At 43.3% G+C, this 20,066-nt stretch overlaps 1 protein-coding gene and 1 long non-coding RNA gene across 2 annotated transcripts; one reads left to right on the top strand and one right to left on the bottom strand.

Annotated features, from left to right (window-relative positions):
- Positions 1 to 573: 573 nt before the first annotated feature.
- Positions 574 to 13,545, bottom strand: LOC143519304 (uncharacterized). The gene is made up of 4 exons (XR_013132395.1): positions 13,407 to 13,545; positions 6,849 to 7,044; positions 6,700 to 6,735; positions 574 to 1,786 (listed from the first exon to the last, which is right to left on the bottom strand). It is a non-coding gene; the product is annotated as an uncharacterized LOC143519304 (long non-coding RNA).
- A 149-nt stretch (positions 13,546 to 13,694) lies between these two features.
- Positions 13,695 to 19,818, top strand: dselb (dermatan sulfate epimerase like b). Its single transcript, XM_077012604.1, has 2 exons — positions 13,695 to 13,833; positions 14,142 to 19,818. Exon 2 carries the CDS (start codon positions 14,232 to 14,234, stop codon positions 17,877 to 17,879), a length of 3,648 nt encoding a protein of 1,215 aa, XP_076868719.1. The 5' UTR covers positions 13,695 to 13,833; positions 14,142 to 14,231; the 3' UTR covers positions 17,880 to 19,818.
- The last annotated feature ends 248 nt before the right edge of the window (positions 19,819 to 20,066 follow it).

Raw genomic sequence — 20,066 nt, forward strand, 5'->3', positions numbered from 1 at the left:
TGCTGGATCATTGTATGTGACAGTATGGAGAGAAAGGTGTTGATCATTGCCTTGCTCCCTTGCCTTGTAAAATGAGTGACTATGAATGTGGAGGTGAATTTCTGAGATAGGCTTCATCTATTTATTTAAATGTTAGACTTTTTTCCTGAATACTGGTCATTCAGTAGTCAACTTCAATATTTTTTCTGAATAGCACATCAGACAGTACAGTTTGCATTAGAAATAAATATGGGAAAAAAATGGAGCATAGTACACAAAGTTTCCAGAGAAACAGGATGTTTTGGACAGAGCTTCGTCTGTGCAAGCAGAGTGCTTCTGAATTTAAATTTTTGGAGGAACTAGTTTGTTATACAGTCCAGTTATCCAAACTCCTACTAATTCAGAAGCATTTTGCTTGCACAGCTGATGAAGGACCTCTGAAACATTTCTCTGTAATATTTGTGTGTATATATATGAACCAACGTAGCATCATAAGTTGTTCATAGAAATGGAGGGGTCTGAAATTTTCATCTTGGGTGCATGCCCACTGTGAGAGACATAATCTAAAAAAAACAAATCAGAAATCACAATGTATGATGTTTTAATACTTTATTTGTGTGTTACTGCTACAAATAAGTATTTGAGCACAAAGCCAATCAGCAAAAATTCTGGCCCTCAAAGACCTGTTAGTCCGCCTCTAAAAAAACCACTTCCACTCTACTTATTATTCTAAATTAGAAGCACCTGTTTGAGGTTGTTAGCTGCATAAAGGCACCTGTTCACCCCACACAATCAGTAAGACTCCAACTACTAACATGGCTAAAACCAAAGAGCTGTCCAGGGACAAAATTGCAGACCTCCACAAGGCTGGAAAGGGCTACGGGGCAATTGCCAAGCAGCTTGGTGAAAAAAGATCAACTATTGGAACAATTATTAGAAAATGGAAGAAGCTAAACATGACTGTCAATCTCCATTGGACTGGGGCTCCATGCAAGATCTCACCTCATTGTATAGCAATGAGCCAGTCTCCAGACCTTAACTCTATAGAACATTTTTGGAGGGTGCTCAAACTGTGTATCTCAGCAACAGCCCAGAAACCTGGCTGATCTGGACAAGATATGTGTTTAGGAATGGGCCAAAATCCCTGCTGCAGTGTGTGCAAATGAAAAACTACAGAATACGTTTGATCTCTTTAATTGCAAACAAAAGCTGCACTTGGTCTTCTTCTTCTTCTTTCGGCTATTCCCGTTTAGGGGTCGCCACAGTGGATCAAACTCCTCCATCTGGACCTGTCCTGAGTGTCCTCCACTGACACACCAGCCACTCTCATATTTACATTTACATTTACGGCATTTAGCAGACGCTCTTATCCAGAGCGACTCACAAAGTGCTTTGATTCTGATCACAGAATACATCCTAGGAAATAGTACAGATAGTCCAGAATTCAAGACACCATTGAGTCAGACTACTACTAAACTACAGGAGTCAGTATCATTACCTAGTGTTTTGCAAGTTAGGCATTTGCCAAGAAGCACAAATAACTATAGACAGATATATAGATTGAAGACCAGTCGTGCTGCAGCATTCTGAATTAGTTGTAGAGGTCTGATGACTCGTAGAGGAAGACCTGCAAGTAGGGAATTGCAGTAGTCCAGCTTAGAGATTACTAGAGACTGCACAAGCACTTGAGTAGCTTCCTGTGAAAGGAAGGGTCGTATTCTCCGTATGTTGCAGAGGAGAAATCTGCAGGATCTGGTCAGCAATATGAAGCAATATCTGCCAAGCATGCAGAGATACGCCTAGAGACCTGGGTGTCAGAATGAGGGAAGGAAAGAATTAGCTGGGTGTCATCAGCATAGCAATGATAATAGAAACCATGAGACAAAATAATGTCACCAAGGGAACGAGTATATAAAGAGAAGAGATGAGGGCCTAGGACCGAGCCTTGGGGGACTCCAGTGGAAAGTTTAATATCCTCTACCTCATATCCTCTGCCACTGCATCCATAAACCTCCTCTACCTCTACCTCTACCTCTCCTCCTCTTGCCTGGAAGTTCCATCCTCAAGACCCTCCTACCAAAATACCTCTCCTCCCTCCTCTGTACATGTCCAAACCATCTCAAGCTCGCTTCTCTAACATTATCTCCAAAACATACTACATGTGATGATCCTCTAATAAACTCATTTCTGATCCTATCCTTCATCGTCACTCCAAATGAGAATCTCATCATCTTCATGTCAGACACCTCCATCTCCCTCACCAGTCTCTTTGTCAGTGCCACTGTCTCCAGTCCATACAACATTGCAGGTCTCACTACTGTCCAATAGATCTTTCCTTTCATTCTAGCCGACACCCTTCTATCACAGATCACCCCAGACACGTTATGCCATCCACACCACCCTGCCTGCACTCTCTTCTTTACCTCTCTTTCACTTCCTCCATTACTCTGTATCCTCGACCCTAAATAGGTAAACTTGTCAACCTTCACCAAATCAACTCCTTGTAACCGGACCTCAGGGCTGGCGCCACGGGGGGCGAAAGGGGGCGTCGCCCCCTCAGGGGAGATGTCCCGCTCCCTCAATGTAAATAATAAGACCCATTTATTTTACAACAATCGCTACATGGCGTCCCCCCCCCGCTCAACAACTTACGTTCGCCACCCCGAAATTTTCTGACGCCCCCCCACTGTATATGTTCTGGCGCTGGCCCTGCCGGACCTGTCCACATGTACTCTGTTTTACTCCTGCTCACTTTCATTCCCCTGCTCTCCAAAGCATATCTTCACAATTGCGAACAGGAAGGGACTCAGGGCTGATCCCTGATGTAGTGCTATCCCCACTTTAAACCCGTCTGTCATTCCTACTGCACATCTCACTGCTGTCACACTGTTCTCATACATATCCTGCACCGCCCTCACATACTTTTCTGCTACTCCTGACTTCCTCATACAATACCACAGCTCCTGCAAAAAACTAGGGAGTTTTTCCTTGCCACTGTCGCCTTTGGCTTGCTCACTGGGGGCTAGGACTCGGCACTTGTAAAGCTGCTTTATGACAACAACTGTTGTAAAAAGCGCTATATAAATAAAATTTGATTCGATTTGATTTGATCCTGTCTCTGTACTCTATCATAAGCTTTCTCTAAGTCAACAAACACACAATGTAACTCCTTCTGTCCTTCCCTATACCAGACCCTCCAGAATTTCGCAATGATTTACAATTTCAACACAAATTCAAGCAAACCCCGTGAATTCAGGGCGGTGTTGCAACAGCCAATCACTGCAACTTTGCCGCAAATTTGACCAATCACTGATGTCGTCTTGATGTGACTTCGACAAACTTCCGCCTTACTTCTGTGTATACGTTCAAGAGGAGCAGACTGAAAGCAGCATGAGCGAGGCGAACGTTTCACACTTGCCGACGAAAATAACGGCAAAAGATCGGGAAAAGCAGTATCCCAGTACACTACATGAAAGCGGGGGTAAACTGGGTTTTGTTTGTTTTCAGTGTTTGATTGTTTCACAACGATGGGTTCATACATGTATTTCCAACTAGTTTAACATTTCTAGCACCAGCTCATCCACTCCAAGTGATTTTTCATAGTCTTTTAAATAGGGGTGGGCATAGATTAATTTTTTAAATCTAGATTAATCTCACTGAAATCTTGAAATTAATCTAGATTAATCTAGATCAGGGATGTCAAAGTCAAATACACCGAGGGCCAAAAAAACTAATTTGCTACAAGCCGAGGGCCGGACTGGTTCAATGTTTATTAAAACATATTAAAATGATTGCACATAGCCTATTGAACCAAGACCTAACACAGTGTATATTATTTAATGCTTAAATGAATAAAGCAATATTTTCTTATGGATCTGTCAGTAATTTCAAGTGAAAATATTTTTCAACAAGCAAACATGAATAAAGTAATAAAGGTTTGAAAAGTGCTGGAATTTAAGCTAAAGTACTTGAAAATGCTTGAAATTGTAACTACTTCGTTTCACAACAAATAGCTATCTGACTGAACAGAGAACGTGAAGACGTTAATATTGGGAGTTTTGAAAATAAACAACCATTAAATAATGTGAATAAAAAGCGAATTATTTCAAATCATTTTGAGTATATGTATAAATATTTAACTTAAGTTTAACGTGCTGGTAAATATTGAAATGGACCTTGAAAGTGACGTACAAGTGCATTAATTCCACCTTATAAAGGTGTATGAACCCTGCAAACATGACTCTATTCATTGCGCTGAGGCGCGGCGCGCGCAAAGTACAAAATTCGAGAGATGCATGACCTCGCGAATCGACAGCGCGCGAGACGCTCGCGCACAAGCTGAGCCACCGCGATTACGTTATTTTCGCCGCGCTGACCCTCGCCGCTTGTGCGCGCTGCAGTGACTTCGCGGGCTACCGTTGCATTGTGGGGAATGTAGTGTTTATGCGTGCAAAACACCAGCGGGCGGCTGTGGCCTGCGGGCCGGTTCTAATAGTAATTAATTATCATCCAGGGGGCCATAGATAATCAATTCACGGGCCGGATCTGGCCCGCGGGCCTTGACTTTGACATATTTGATCTAGATTAACCTATATTAAAATGGCTCATATGCGTGCTACCCAAGTTATGACTAAAAGTCAGTCTTTGAGATAGGGTTTCTTAATACAGAGGGTGCATTACCAGGGGCTCATCTCCTGTTTCCAAAATGCATCAATGACTGCTTGAGAAAACTGTTCTACTTTGATACTTGAAGAAAAAAAAACATGCTCAATAAAATGTAGGCTACTCGTGTTCAACGGTTTATTCAGTTAAACATGAATTTGTAAGCCTACATATTGTACATTAAAAGGGGTTGATAACATGTTTATTCAGCTAAACATGACATTTGAAATGTAAGCCAACATTTAGTACATTTAACCTCATGGACGTAATTTGTGAGGGGGGGCATTTTTTTCAAAAGCCGGTTTTGGTCCTCTGCAGTTTTAACGGTTAAAAAGAAATATTTCAATAGCGACGAATGTAGCGCTAGGACCATGCAGAAAACGACCGCTCCGAGCTCCGCTCCGGAAACACTTTACGTTCCTAAAAATGAATTTTCCATGAAGCAAACCTGGCGACTTCGTGGCTGCATCCATGTAAAACACGAACGATTTGTAATTCACAGGTTTGAAAACTCGTTCTTGCCCCTACTGTGCAATTTGGTTAGGAATACAGCCGAGTTAAACTATCAAGTTGAAAGTCATCATAGTTTGCTTACCCATTTTGACCCAGTTCCCAACCCAACTTTAAGAATAGATTAACGGCGATCATTTTTATATCGCCCGATAAGATTATCAAATAAACGAACGCCGTTAACGGCCCACCACTACTTTTAAAATAAGTGTTAACTACAGCCATCTTTATCCTTTTAGCAAAATCTACCACCATTTGTCCTTCCATCTTCCTTTCATTAACACCATATCTACCCAACACCTCCTCATCACCACTGTTCCCTCCACCAACATGTCCATTTAAATCTGCTCCAATAACCACTCTCTCTTCTTTAGGAACCTGCAAAACAACTTCATCTAACTCTCTCCAGAATTCCTCTTTCTCCTCCAAATCACAACCTACCTGAGGAGCATAAGCCCTGATGACATTCATCATCACCCCATCAATCTCTAACTTTACACAGATCACCCTGTCACTTACTCTCTTTAATTCCACTACACTCTACACTACACTACACTACTAAACTCATCCTTCAGGATCACCCCTACTCCATTTCTCTTCCGGTCTACACCATGATAGGAGAGTTTGAAGCCACCACCAATGCTCCTGGCCTTGCTCCCCTTCCACTTGGTCTCCTGTACACAGTATATCTATCTTCCTCCTCTCCATCGCATCAGCTAGCTCTCTCCCTTTACCTGTCATAGAGCCCACATTCAACATACCAACTCTAACCTCCACCTTCCTGCTCTGCCTCCTTTCCTTCAGCTTCAGAACCCTCTTCCCCCTCTCCTCCTCCTCCTCCTTGTCCCAACAGTAGTCCAATTTCCGCTAATGCCCTGTTGGACAACAGCACCAGTGGCGGTCGTTGTTAACCCGGGCCTCGATCGATCCAGTATGGAATTTCTATTTTTGATCCGCATCATTTGATTTGGCGCAGTTTTTACACCAGATGCCCTTCCTGACGCAACCCTCCCTATTTATCCGGGATTGGGACCTGCACTAAAATACACTCGTGTGTGCACCCTGGCTAGGTTACAAAGGCTGCACATTTTATTTAATTAATTTCTGACATTTTTTCAGGTTGCATATTTCTGTTAAAGTCCTTGATTTACAGACAAGCACAAGTCATTTCATTCTGTTAATGCAAGGCAGTGTCTTCACTGACCAACATAATCCAGACCCATATACTTTCGGCAAAGTGCTCCAGCTAGGGAACTCTGGAAAATCTTCATGGCTGATACAAACAGAAGGGTAGAATCAATCTATGACCCACTATGTATTTAGTGGCACATACTAATAGGGATTATTAGTGTATTTTTGAGGACCATTCCAGAAAGATATGGATCTAAAATTATATGTATGGCTTCCCCAGACAGAATCCCCAAGCATTCATCAATTATGCATTTTCTCTTGAACTGCAGATGAACTTAATCCATGGTGCCTTTTGACTGACTGTTGTTTTCATTTGCTGAGCTAGGGCTGGTATTGCTAGATAATGATTGTATTTACCTTTGCCCACCTCTCCTGTGAAATCATGATGTTTTCCTAAGAAAAAATAAAACAGCAAATTTTACAAGACAAATTTTTCATGTTTTTCTTTCCCAACAAGCTGAACACGGTGTTGCCCGTTGTTTCGATCGATTGCTCTGATACGTCACCTGCTCACCGCAGATAAAATCCTCTGCCAGGAGGGTCACGTGACCACTCGGGGCTCTGGGCCCAGTTGCACGTGTGGCTGGCCACGGGCATCCAAGTAGTAGCACAGTTCCTCCCTTCAGTGCCGCTGGGTTTCGGAGGAGTGCAGGCTGGGATGTGGCAGAGAGTCACACCTTCCTACGTAGCCCCCTCTCTCAGCTAGGAACGCAGAGTGCGGAGGAGGGGAGATGAGGGATTGATCCCGGAGGGAGAGACTCATCAGCAGAGAGACACACAGACTTTCACCGCAGGCTCTTTGATGTGCTGCAGTGTAGAGAGACAGCTCCTGACAGCATCAAATTATCCCCCACACGCCCCCACACGCACACCCCTTTCTCCACTTGGGAACTCGCCGACTGAGTGCGCATGTGTGTGTGTGTGTGTGTGTGTGTTTGGGCATGAAATTAAACTTTTGTCTCTCTAAATTGTGTCTGGAAAATGTGCATGTGAGTTTTTGCAGGCGTGTCTGCGTGTACGTGAGAGCATGTGTCCGTGTGCACCGACACCACAAAGCCCTTTTCACACGGAGGGTGGCACGGGATGTGAGCCAAAATGTCATGTGAGAATATTTAATTTGGATGTGTGGGAAAGAGCATAAGCGTTTAGGGCAATTACTCAGAGATTTACAGTTGACAGCTGCACCTTATTACAACATCGGGATAAATGTGTCATGTTCCATGTGCAAGACAAGCACTCTGCTCAAACAGGTAAAATTTAGTTTCGGGGAAATCTGGTCTTTCCTGTCTTAGTATGCTACAGAAAGAGTGAGAGAGATAGCGTGATGGGGAATACTTGAGAATGAAATGGAAGGGAGAGAGGGATTAAGGGAAAGAGGATGGAAGAGCAAACACAGATGAAGGGCACACTAGGAAGAGGAGGGAGAAGAGAGGAAAGATCTCCATCAGTCCTTCTGTTCTGGGCTGCACTGTTAGTGAACACATCTCGTGCTGAGTGAGTGGAACCGACGCACAAGTGCTAGCAGAGCTTTCGTTTGGCTCCTGAGGTTCTTAAACAACTTCATCCATTTCATGTCACCTGCTGTAAATGCTTTTGGGTCCTTCTTTTCATGCATACTTTTGTTCTTCCTCACCTAATTCAAATAGCCTTCAGGGAGTGTGAAATTAGCATGCTGAAATATTCATGTCGGGCTTGTGAGGAACAGGCTCATGCCCTCGGCCTTTGCAAAGTGACACAGGTATCAGCACAGCACATGTGCTAAATGTTTTATGATGACAGCCGTGTGTGTATTCCCAACACAAAGCGTCTGGTACATTTTATAGGTGCACAAACCACATCTCATTATTCTCCACCACTGAGAATGTGATGAATGGTTCTTCTCCTCTTTAACACAATAAAAGAGGAATAAGTAGCATGGCTTACAACATTCATAATGTGCACTGATGTGGTGAATTTGCTAGTACACAAAATTTGCCACAAAGTTGGGTCCCCTTGGAAGAGTCTATTAGTCTTTCTCCAAAGAGACGTGCAAGATAGTGAAATGAACATGGAGTATAAACATGTAATCCATTTTGCTGTGTATTTGATCAGAACTCTTTGCAGATTTGCCCCAGAATGGAAGCCCAAAACCATTCCAGACCACACATTTATTGACCTATTTTCTCAAAATAGCACCACTAAAACGTTTTGGCAATTCCACAGTTCATCACCCATGTCAATGCCAATTCAGTGAAGTAACAGATATGCTATTTTACGTGTTTAATGTCATGAAGAAACTCATCACAGCTAGAGAAACTGAGGTGAGCTGAGCTGTCTTTTCAGAGCTGTCTGTGGAACTTGACCAACTAGCAATCTCTTGTGGGTAAATGGTAACCACAAAAGAGGATTTGCTAAAAGATTTGTTGGTTAGCAACATTTGTAGTGTTCAGAAAACATTCCGGCAACTAGACCAGATGGTTAAGCTCCTACCGCACCTGATTTCAGAGATCCTCTTTGGTTAGTAAAATGTGGATTGTTTCTGAACCATTCACTACACTCTTGAACACGATAATCACAATGCGGTTAAACTGTTTCCACAACACAGCATTCTCCAATGGCCTGTCCAGAACCGTCTGACAATGACACATGAACTTTCTATAAAAAACCTTTCAGATCAGCGAACAGTTATGGAACTGTCTGAATCCTGTCTTTCATTTAAATGTTATTTATTTATCCCATTTTTCTTGTTTAGTTAAGACAATTTATACCAACTGACTACCTAGCCAGCTCTTTCCTGTCATATTACCAACTGTGGAGGGTGCAGGGAAACTCATACTTCATCTGAGACACGTGAAGCCAAATTCTACAACGTTTTGAGCTTCCGCCCATGCTGAGAAACAGGATATTTGAATGCACTTGCCAAGCACTAACTGCCATTATCAACACACGCATGACCATGATTGGCTAGTTTTGCAGTGACTGACAGGAGACAGACTAATGCCATCCCGCCCACTGAGAGAGCAGTGCCAGGTTTGCTCATTTGGACTCCATAGACGGCTGTGGCATCTGTGAACCAACAACGACAGGGCACATCGCTTTTCTGCTGTGCCAAACATAAGCTCTCCTCAAATTTTGAACTTTTTGCAGGCTGCTGGGAAAAATATTGCTCTAACCCTTTTGCTATGTAAAAGATATATTTTCATATATTAACTTATATTTCTCAATGTTTCTAGAGCAGGGATCGGCAACTGGCGGCAAATAGATACTAATTTAAATATGATCAAATAGATAATAATTTAATAATTAAAAGAAGAAAAACCGATAGAGCAGGACTTTTTTGTTCTTGTCACGTAGGGCTACGCCCCCCTCTCTCGTGTCGGTGTTGTTCCTTGCCCGGTTATCCCGCCCTGCAAGTCTGTTGCCCTGGTTTCCCTCTGTCTGCCACGCCCATGTCGTCATTGTGTTCAGTTGTGTCTAGTTTAGTCCTGTGTACTTGTATCTCTGTGTTTCGCCCGTTGTCGGTTATTTGTGGTTTGTTCGGTTTTGTGGATTATCTGTCATCGCTGTTCTGGTATTTTCCGTCTCCGTTGTGTTTCTCCGTTGTGAATGCCTCTCCTGTTACGACTCCTGCCTGTCCTGTTGACCACTTGGACGGCTCTCCCGTTTTGACCCGTACTGTACAAATGACTGGAATTCCCCATATTAAATCTCGCTCTTCTCAGCGTTTGTGTCCGCCTCCTTGCTCCGCAACGCGCTACGCGTTAGTTGTTTGATATGAAGGAGTTCAAATTCCTTTTTGCACTTTTTTATTAAGCAAATGTCTTGTATTTGTTGCTTATTAAGGACATGTTAATGCATTTATATGCAGAAAACAGATGTATGTTGGTGCAATAAACATACAGATCTGAATTCATTTAAAATGTGTTCTTATTGAGAATAATTTGTAGTGTCTTTCATATCCAATTATTTGAAGTGCGTGGTCATGTGGCCCTCCAATAATAGTGCTGACAAACTTTGGCCCTCTTTATCATGGAAGTTGCCCATCCCTGTTCTAGAGTGTTCCCTGGTGAACAGTAGAACTCCTGCCTTTTTAGATCAGAGTGAGTGTTATTGTGAAAGACTGATGCTGACTGAATTGTGTTGACAGGCTAATGTTCAAATCAAGGACCTATGAAAGATCTTAAAACAACAAGTGTGTTCCACGGTTTGTTGATGGAATGGCTTTTCAAGTGATTACCTGTGTTGGAGTGATTAACTGTAGTGTCTTGTTGGAATGCATGATTACAAGGTGAAGAGCTTCAGATGAGAGTTCTGAGTCTGGAGAAATGTGGATCTGGGGCACATCAGAAATGATCAAGTGCCAAGAATGATATATTGTTCATTTTTGGAAGACATATTATTTTGGAAGATACATTTCAATACACTGATTTACAGTAAATTTATGTATATATATTAAAATGAGCTAAAGCTTATTTAGATTTATTGAGTAGAAAAGGAAGGTTTTGAAGAGAAAATGAAAATTTAATTAAAGCAGCCTGATTTTTACACCAGAAATGTGATTCATAATTTATGCAGACCTATAACTCATATCTGAAACCTAAAAGACCAAAAGTCCAATTTTACCCTAAATCATTGCCAAGCCACTTCACACATGCTTTAGCGATCTGTTTAGCAGTCAGATGGAATGACAGCCTTCAGAATCAATACCTGAGGAGAAATGTAACCGATTTGCATGATCCCTTGGACAGTGATACCCTGCATGGGCTCACGGGTAGAGAAAACAGTGGTGTTTTAGTTGACATTTGTGCAAAGCCCAGTTCAGAAAGGTCATGTGAATATAAAACCTCACCAACACTGGCTAAAATTTGCTGTCCTGTCCCATTTAAAAAAGAAAGTTATACACATGGCCAGCTGGTGAATCACAAGGCGCATTTCAATCACAAAACAGAAGAAGCTTAAATTCTTAATCAACTCTGATTACCTAATAAATCACAAACAGCTGTGCGCCCCTCCCCACGGTCCTCTGTGTGGGGAGGGGTGGGGGGCATTGTGCTGAGATGCCCACAGCCCCTGGGGGACCGGGGGGGACATTTCCATGCTGAGGGATGTAATGACAGAGAGGACCGGAGTGAGGGAAGGATGCCGACTGATTGGGTAGCATAGAACAAAGGAAAACAGCCAGCCAGAACCATAAGGCTGGAGAATAAGTTAGCGAGTGAGAGAGAGAAAATGAACAGAGAGATACTGAGCAAATGTTAGTAGGAGGCAGAAGAGAGAAGCGGAGCGTGAATACAGCAGAATGGAGAAGGGGATAGAGGGAGAAACATTACTCCTCTTTTCTTTAATACACAGCATAGCGTGTTTTTAAATACGGAATACGCTGTCTGTTCTCGCTCTGTTCAATATGTATGAACATTGCTCCTACACTTACTCTGCAACACTTCCTTGGAACATGAAAACAGCAAGTCTGAAATGCCAGGGTAGACGGTGTAGCACCTGGTGCCAGTCAGTCAGAACAGTGCATGTATACCCACTCTGACACATATTTGACTTCCAGCATGGCCTCCTCCTGTTAGTCTCCTTGGCAGGGCTAGCCATGTCTCCAGGCAACCAGTGCTCGGCAACAACCTGAGGCCTCCCCTTTCAGCTACAGGTACACAGCTGTGAGAATAGGGCTGAGCTAATTTAAACACACACGCACACACACACGCACACACACACGCACGCACGCGCATGCACACGCACACACACACACACACACACACACACACACACACACACGCACACACACACAAACACACACGCACACACGCACGCACACACACACACACACACACACACACACACACACACACACACACACACACACACACACACACACACACACACACACACACACACACACAGGGGGTCTACTCTTTAATCAGGCTTTATATGACTCTTGTTATTTGGCTGCTTCCAGTCATCCTGTATGTCTTATAAAAGCTACATGTTTCCTGTTTGATAATAAATAAATAAGCACATGTATTAATTGTTTTAATATGTTTATAAAACCAATGGGGTTTATAAGTCATATGATATAAGACAAGTTATATAATTTTCATGTTTAAATGCTTGGGCATAATACCCAAGTGTAAAGATTTCTGTAACTTATCATTATTGGATTATTTTGAAGAGAAAGAAACCTATAATAAAATGATCAAATTTGTAAGAGAGCTTCATAGAGACTGAATTTGTTTCTGTGATGTATTTTGCACAGAAGACAATGTGAACAGATGGGAAAATAATGCAGTTGGGATGCCGTATACTGGACAGGTTTTCCAAATTACCATAACCAAGTTTTACCTCATTTAATGAAGTGACTTTCACCAGCCCAATGGTGTCTTCTTAGTCTGCGTTTAGCATCACTTCAGTATCCCCTTTTCTTGTGTAACGTTCATGGTACAGTTGTACTTACCTCTTATGTACCTCTTATGTACTTACCATGTTCAATGTGTGCTGTAATTTTCTCTATTTTGTTTGACTGTGCATTTATGTTATTTAATTTAGTTATATTTAATCAAAGAGCAAAACAAGCTGTAACTCATGGATGAGGTTTGTGAATCAGCAGAGAGAGAGAGAGAGAGAGAGAGAGAGAGAGAGAGAGAGAGAGAGAGAGAGAGAGAGAGAGAGATACATATATAAAGAGAAATAGAGAAAGAGGGAGGGAGCTAGAGAAATAGAGAGACCTCTATAGGCGATAAGCGGAAGTCTTCCAACAATTTATAGAAAACAACCATAGGCTATTCATGTAAGTCAGGGAGAGGACCACAAGTAGCTCACAGCAGTTCCTTTAAATCATGAGGCTGCACCGACAGCGGCTACTAAAACTATCTGCTCTCTGGGAGCATTTATGCATGAATCATATATCATTAACCATCGTTCCTTGAATACCTTGCTAGACTAACTTCCTATGAACTTATTGTCCTCTTCATTCGCCACGCTGGACGACGCGTCTTCTGTGATGTCTAATGACTAACGGGATATAATAGAAGAACCGAGAAGATGGTTCTGTTGCTCCGGGACGCAGAGGAAACCTTACTGACCGGGAATCCGACGGCGATGACTGTATTCCAGGGAGATGCTCCGGTTAGTTCGGATCATGCGTGTTCCCTCCCGGGCGAGAGGAACAAGTCGGCTGTGGGTCTGTGTGATTGGGTCGAGCAGTGACTGGGGTTGAGTGATGTCCAGCGGAGAACGTCTGGGGACGCGGTAATCAATAATAGTTTAGCGCTGTAAGAACATGTTTGCGTTTATATTTCCACACACTCATCCTCCTGCAAGCCCTGTGATGACTGACGGGCTTGTGATCGGACTCGTGCGCGGACGTTTGGATTCCTGCGTTTGGAGCGTCTGGTTTTATTTTCGCAAGAGCGTTTTCAGGAGCAGTTGTGGAATAATAGCGTGGATAAAATCATTTAACCCTTTTTGAATATTTGGATGACCAACGTTTTTTGGAGCTCTTTTCTACATGTAAGTTATCATATAAACAAATGTGTCAAATACGTATTTAAAATCTCTAAATTTGGCTCTGGGAGAGTAGAATAAGGCTATTATAAACTTATATTATTCACAATAAAGACAATATATTTACACTAATAAGAATAAAATAAAATATAATTTAATAAGCTAAATAAAGAAAGAAGCCAAAGAAGAACCACCTGCTTGAATGCAAAAGTGTTGAAACTAAGCCTGCTAAGAAGAATAACAGCAATTAATTAAATATGAATTATGACATAACACAATGAACAACACATCTCTAATAGATACGTCTGTCCTAGGGGCCAAGGCCTTCTGTGGGATTTATTTAGAAAAGTCATACAACTTTAAGAGACAGGTGAACAGAGTGGAAAATTGAAAGAGAAAAAAAAATGTGGACGATGGGTTTCAAGGAAAGTGCATGGCGGTCTATAGCATGCTCTATGTTTTTACTGACATTGTTAGCAGTGGGAACTGCTTTCTCTGGTGTTTTTAATGCCTCGGACAAGGATATTTTTAGTGAGTTTGGGCAGTTCCGACTTACAGAGAACCAGGCACCGGAGCTACGGAAACTTCAAGCCACTAATTTTCACCCCAGCTTGTATTTCAAGCACGTGGACGTGCAGCTCATGAGACAGAGGTCCACTACAACCCACAGCCAGATCTTCAAAGTTCTCCGTGCTGCTGTGCTGTCCATGCTCTCCAATGCCCCTCTCTATATGCCACCCGCAAAGCACAATGAGTTTGCAAGCAAGTGGAATGAGATCTACGGTAACAACCTCCCTCCTCTTGCGTTCTACTGTCTGCTCTGTCCCGAGGATTCGGCTGCGTGGCAGTTCCTGATCAAGTTCATGGACCGCATGGTGGAGTATCCGCACTGGAAGGTGACCAGCGCACCAAACGACGAGGTCCCCGTGGCTCACTCGCTCACTGGCTTTGCGACGGCTTTTGACTTTATCTACTCCTCCCTGGACCAGCAGCGGCGTGATCTGTATCTCGGCAGGATCCACCGAGAAACTAAAGAACTGTACGAGACGTCCAAATATCGCGGGTGGGGCAAACAGTTTCTCCAGAATCACCAGACTACTAACATTTTAGCCATCCTCACCGGTGCTATTGTGGTGGGTTCACACGGAGACCCAGAGACTATGATATGGAAACAAGTGTGTGTGAATTACATGGAGAAGACCATGTTTCTCCTGAATCATGTTGTGGATGGGTCTTTAGATGAAGGTGTGGCATATGGAAGCTATACAGCAAAGTCAATCACACAGTATGTGTTCTTGGCACAGTACCACTTCAGCATCGACAACACCCAGAACAATTGGCTCCGCATGCATTTCTGGTTCTACTACTCCACATTGCTGCCCGGTTTCCAGAGGACAGTGGGTATAGGAGACTCTAATTACAACTGGTTTTATGGGCCAGAGAGCCAGTTAGTTTTTTTAGACAGTTTTGTGATGAGGAATGGCTCTGGTAACTGGCTTGCACAGCAGATTAGGAAGCACAGACCTAAAGATGGTCCGATGAGTCACTCCACTGCACAGAGATGGACAACCTTACATACAGAGTTCATCTGGTATGATGCCCATCTGACGCCACAGCCTCCGTATGGGTATGGCAGAGCTAAGATGCATATTTTCTCCAACTGGGGTGTAGTGACTTATGGAGCAGGTTTACCTCTTGCACAGGGCAACACATTTGTCTCTTTTAAGTCCGGTAAGCTGGGTGGGCGGGCGGTTTTTGACATTGTCCATGCTAAACCCTACTCATGGATAGATGGCTGGAACAGTTTCAACCCTGGCCACGAGCACCCTGACCAAAACTCATTTACTTTTGCCCCTAACGGACAAGTGTTTGTATCTGAAGCACTGTATGGCCCCAAATATAGCTACTTGAACAATGTGCTTGTGTTCAGTCCCTCCCCGACAAGCCAGTGCAACGCCCCCTGGGAGGGCCAGCTTGGGGAGTGCGGCAAGTGGCTTCGCTACACCGACGAAGGTGTGGGTGATTCTGCAGGAGAGCTGATAGCAGCGTCCTCACACAGAGACACCATGTTTGTGAGTGGCGAAGCCGTTGCCACTTATTCCCCAGCTATGAGACTGAAGAGTGTCTACAGGGTCCTAGTGCTCCTCAACTCACAGACTCTCCTGGTGGTTGATCATGTGGAAAAGTGGGCCGGCTCGCCTGTCAATGCCCTCAGTGCGTTTTTCCACAACTTGGACATTGACTTTAAATATGTGGCTCACAGGTATATGGACAGGTATAATGGGGCTTTGATGGATGTGTGGGATGCGCATTATAAAATGTTCTGGTTTGATAGCCAGGGACGTAGCCCCAACACACAGATACAGGAGGCAGAGCAGGCAGCAGAGTTTAAAAAGAGATGGACGCAGTTTGTCAATGTCACTTTTCCTGTGACGGGTGAGGTAGGCAGGATGGTCTACGTGATGCATGGGCCTTACGTTCAAATCTCCAACTGTCGCTTCATTGATAGCAGTACAAATGGCTTCAAACTGTCTCTTATCATCAACGGCACTGAAAAAATTGTTTCGATAGCAACTAACTACAAAGACATATATGCGCGTTCAAGTTATCTGGGCTTTGGGGGTTATGCCAAAGTTGAAGACCAATATCAGATTATTCGCTTCGGCTTGGGAGCGCAGCTCATTCCCAAACAGCCGACTGTAGATAGCCAGTTGTTTGATTTCGGGTTCACGGTGAACATGGTGGCGGGAGTGATACTGTGCGTTGCGATCGCCTTCCTCACACTGCAGCGCAGGTTTTATGTCTGCTTCACCAGACTAATGCGCTACACCCTGTTCTCTGTATTACTGCTCTGGATTATTGAGCTCCTGTTACTCTCGAACAGCTGCGATCAGCTGCTCTGTGGCGTAAAGTGGAAGAGCGCCACCACAGAGCCTGACCCAGCCAATCAGATGAGACTGTATGACCAGTACCACTTCCCTTTGCCCACTGTGGTGATAACAACCCTGCCGGGATCTGGCTCAGACATCCTTAAGTACCTGTTCTACAACAACTCCGACTTTGTGTACTTGCGGGTCCCCACGGAACACTTGGACATACCCGAAACGGAGTTCGAGTTCGACTCCTTGGTAGACGCTTGCGAGTGGACAAGGTCAGATGCTCAGCAAGGACGCTTTAAGATGATCCAGGGCTGGCTGCACTCGCTGGTGCACAACACTCACCTGCACCTTCAGAACATCCCGCTGTATGAGCCAAGCAGGACCAAGCAGGTCCAAAGATCCAATCCTACGCGCGACAAGCGAAAGCGTGCCAGAAGGCTGATAACCGAGGCGAGAGGGAGGGTAAGAGCCAGCTCAGACCGAGACGCCGAGTACGTGCGGGAGATGCGGAGGCACACGGCCGAGTATCCCAACGCTCGCCTCGTCCTCAACCTCCGCAGTGGTAGCTGGCCCCTCAAGCTTCCTTTCCTTCAGGAAGTGGTGGGCCCTTCCCTCAGGGCCCTTTATGTGGTTAGGGACCCTCGTGCATGGATCTATCTCATGCTGTATAATAGCAAGCCCAGCCTCTACTCCCTGAAGAACATCCCTCAGCACTTGGCTCTTCTTTTCAAAGGAGACGTATCCCGGGGGAGGTGCCCGGCTTTCGCCTCTGAGTTCACAGCTCTGTGGCAGCTGCTGTCCCGCTCGGAGACCAATCCTGTGCTCCTCTTGGCTCATCTGTGGTTGGCACACACCGCTGCGGTGCTCCGAATCACAACCACCCTGCCTGAGGAGGCCTACCTGCAGGTGAGGTTCGAGGACGTGGTGAACTTCCCGGAAGAGACGGCCGAGAGGATACACTCATTCCTGGGGGTCCCGCTGACACCCTCGGCCCTGAACCAGCTCATGTTCACCACCTCGACAAACCTCTACAATCTTATGTATGAAGGGGACATATCACCAGCTAACATCAACATATGGAGACGGAATATGCCCAGGAAAGATATCAGACTTATCGAGGAAACTTGTGGGTTTGTGATGAAGAAACTTGGCTACTCTACATTCAGTAGTTGAATTATTTGCTGCAGGTCAGCTGCTGTTTTGGAGATTTCTTGTACTGTATGTGGCTACTATTATTATTATTATTTTATGTTGTACTTTGTATTTTTGCACTGAAGATTTAGCAAGAGAGATTTAGGAAACATAGTATAATATAATGGTTCAAACTGTTTTATCCTGTAGTCTGTGATGCATTATGATGATCTGGTACCTTGTACTGCCTAGTTGGTGACATTTTATATTAAAATGCATCAAGGAAGTGCTCAGAAATTCCTTTTCCTTTATGCCTTGATTTCCTTTTGAGAAAGCCACTTATAGCCACTTAAAGCACTGAGTGACTTATGTACTGCTCACAGTCTGATGAGCAGTTTTGTACTTAGTAACCCTCCAAATGTATTCTGCAATGTCAAAGGTCATTATTTTTTTAAAGCTGTAAACATTTAGAGTGCTCTTAATTGTTTTATCATATATTATACCTATATTATGAGAAACGAAACTGTCTAAAGACCTAAACTTAAGAACAGATTTACATTTTTTACAATTATTCATTTTTGTTTTTGAAATTCATTAGCCTACTATTGTATAAATTATTATAAGAAGCCTTCCCCACTCATTTACAAACACACACACACACACACACACACCCTCTCTCTCTCTCTTTCAAGACACCAAAACGCTTGTTGGGAGTAGTAATTGACTGAGCAGACAGCTCAGCACGCATTATGAGTTTTCACTGTAATCCCCAGAGTAGCACACTTTCCAGCTCAAAACCTTCTCCCATCATGGGTGAGATCCAAAGTTTGAAAAAATGACATTTTATATTGTTTTTTGAAAGTATATGTTGCATCCTGCTCCAAAAGGGCTATTGCACTTTAAAAAGTAAAAACTGATTGACATGTCAAAAAATAACAGCAACATATTTTGATGCAGATTGTGTAGATATCCAATCAGATTTGTCTCAAAACATTCAAACATTCTCAGTCTAATATTGACTATAAAGCCTGTGTAGTCACACTAATTCTGAATAAACGCCAAAACCCAGACCTCAGTGTGGCCACATAACAGCCTTATTTACTGCATTACCCCAGCAGAAATGCAAATGATAAAGTAAACTCCTCATGTCTAACCTCATCAGATATCCAATTACCTTTTAAACCATTGTCCCAAATTGGACACGCAGAAGGGACAGGTGTTTGCACTGGATACCCGTTGTCTGTGGATGGGGAAGATGAATTATGTTTGATGTCTCTCTGACTTTGTAAACACTGCAGATGCAAAACTTAGTACAACGAAACAGTAGCAAAATACAGTTTCTTGAACTCTGAATAACCCATTTAGGCTTGTATTATGTAATTCAGTGAACCTTATCTGTGGCATTTATGAAGAAACACTGTTAACAGTATGTGAAATTTATGTTAACAAAAAATTAAATGAGACTTTCTCAATCCACTTTTTGGGTTACTCAAGCCTGTCCAAATGATTGGTCCGTTTCAAATATTACCTTCCTATGTAAGCAAGGTAAGCAACATTTATGAAGACCACGGTAACGATTTGTTACAAGCCATAACTGAACAAAAATCGTAAGTGGCTGAGAATCCCCATGTATTGGATTGATAACCTCTGATTTAAATGAACTGTTACACTGTAGATCACTGAATCTCTCCTTGTCTCTTTGCGGCTGTGTACAAACGGATGTTGCTGGTTTTCTTGATTATATTTTAATGTTGTGGTCTTTGACTGTGTGTACATTTGCAAATCAAGCTCTCTCTCTCTCACACACATGTTAAACTGTTTCCTTTTGTACTTCTCTCTTTCTGTGAATATATGTTTCCAAGCTTCTGTGGCCTTGAATCTCAAACATTTTCTTAAACATGACTTTCACGTTCTTTGTTTTGCTCTATGCGCAGATGGCTGATGTCTCTATGGCAAATAAAGATGATTTATGAGCAAATGGTGACTGAGTTGTAATGCTCATCCTTTAAAAAAAAAAAAAAACAACCCAAAAGCTAGCATCCACTTAGCCATATAGATCTCTAGATTTATGTTCTCATCCAAGCAGAGGCTTGGAGCTCTAATCAAGAGAGCTCCCATTGAAATGAGTTAAGGGTCCCTATCAGTGCCATTTCAAACAGCTGACACGCACCTATCAACCCACATGTACAGCGCATCTGAAACAAGCAGGCCGTTAGGTGGCTAAAAAAA

The sequence above is a fragment of the Brachyhypopomus gauderio genome, chromosome 7 (genome assembly GCF_052324685.1).
Source record: "Brachyhypopomus gauderio isolate BG-103 chromosome 7, BGAUD_0.2, whole genome shotgun sequence".
Classification (NCBI taxonomy): Eukaryota; Metazoa; Chordata; class Actinopteri; order Gymnotiformes; family Hypopomidae; genus Brachyhypopomus; species Brachyhypopomus gauderio.

Coding starts and splice junctions, on each gene's coding strand:
- dselb (XM_077012604.1), top strand. CDS start 14,232: ATGTGGACGATGGGTTTCAAGGAAAGTGCATGGCGGTCTATAGCATGC.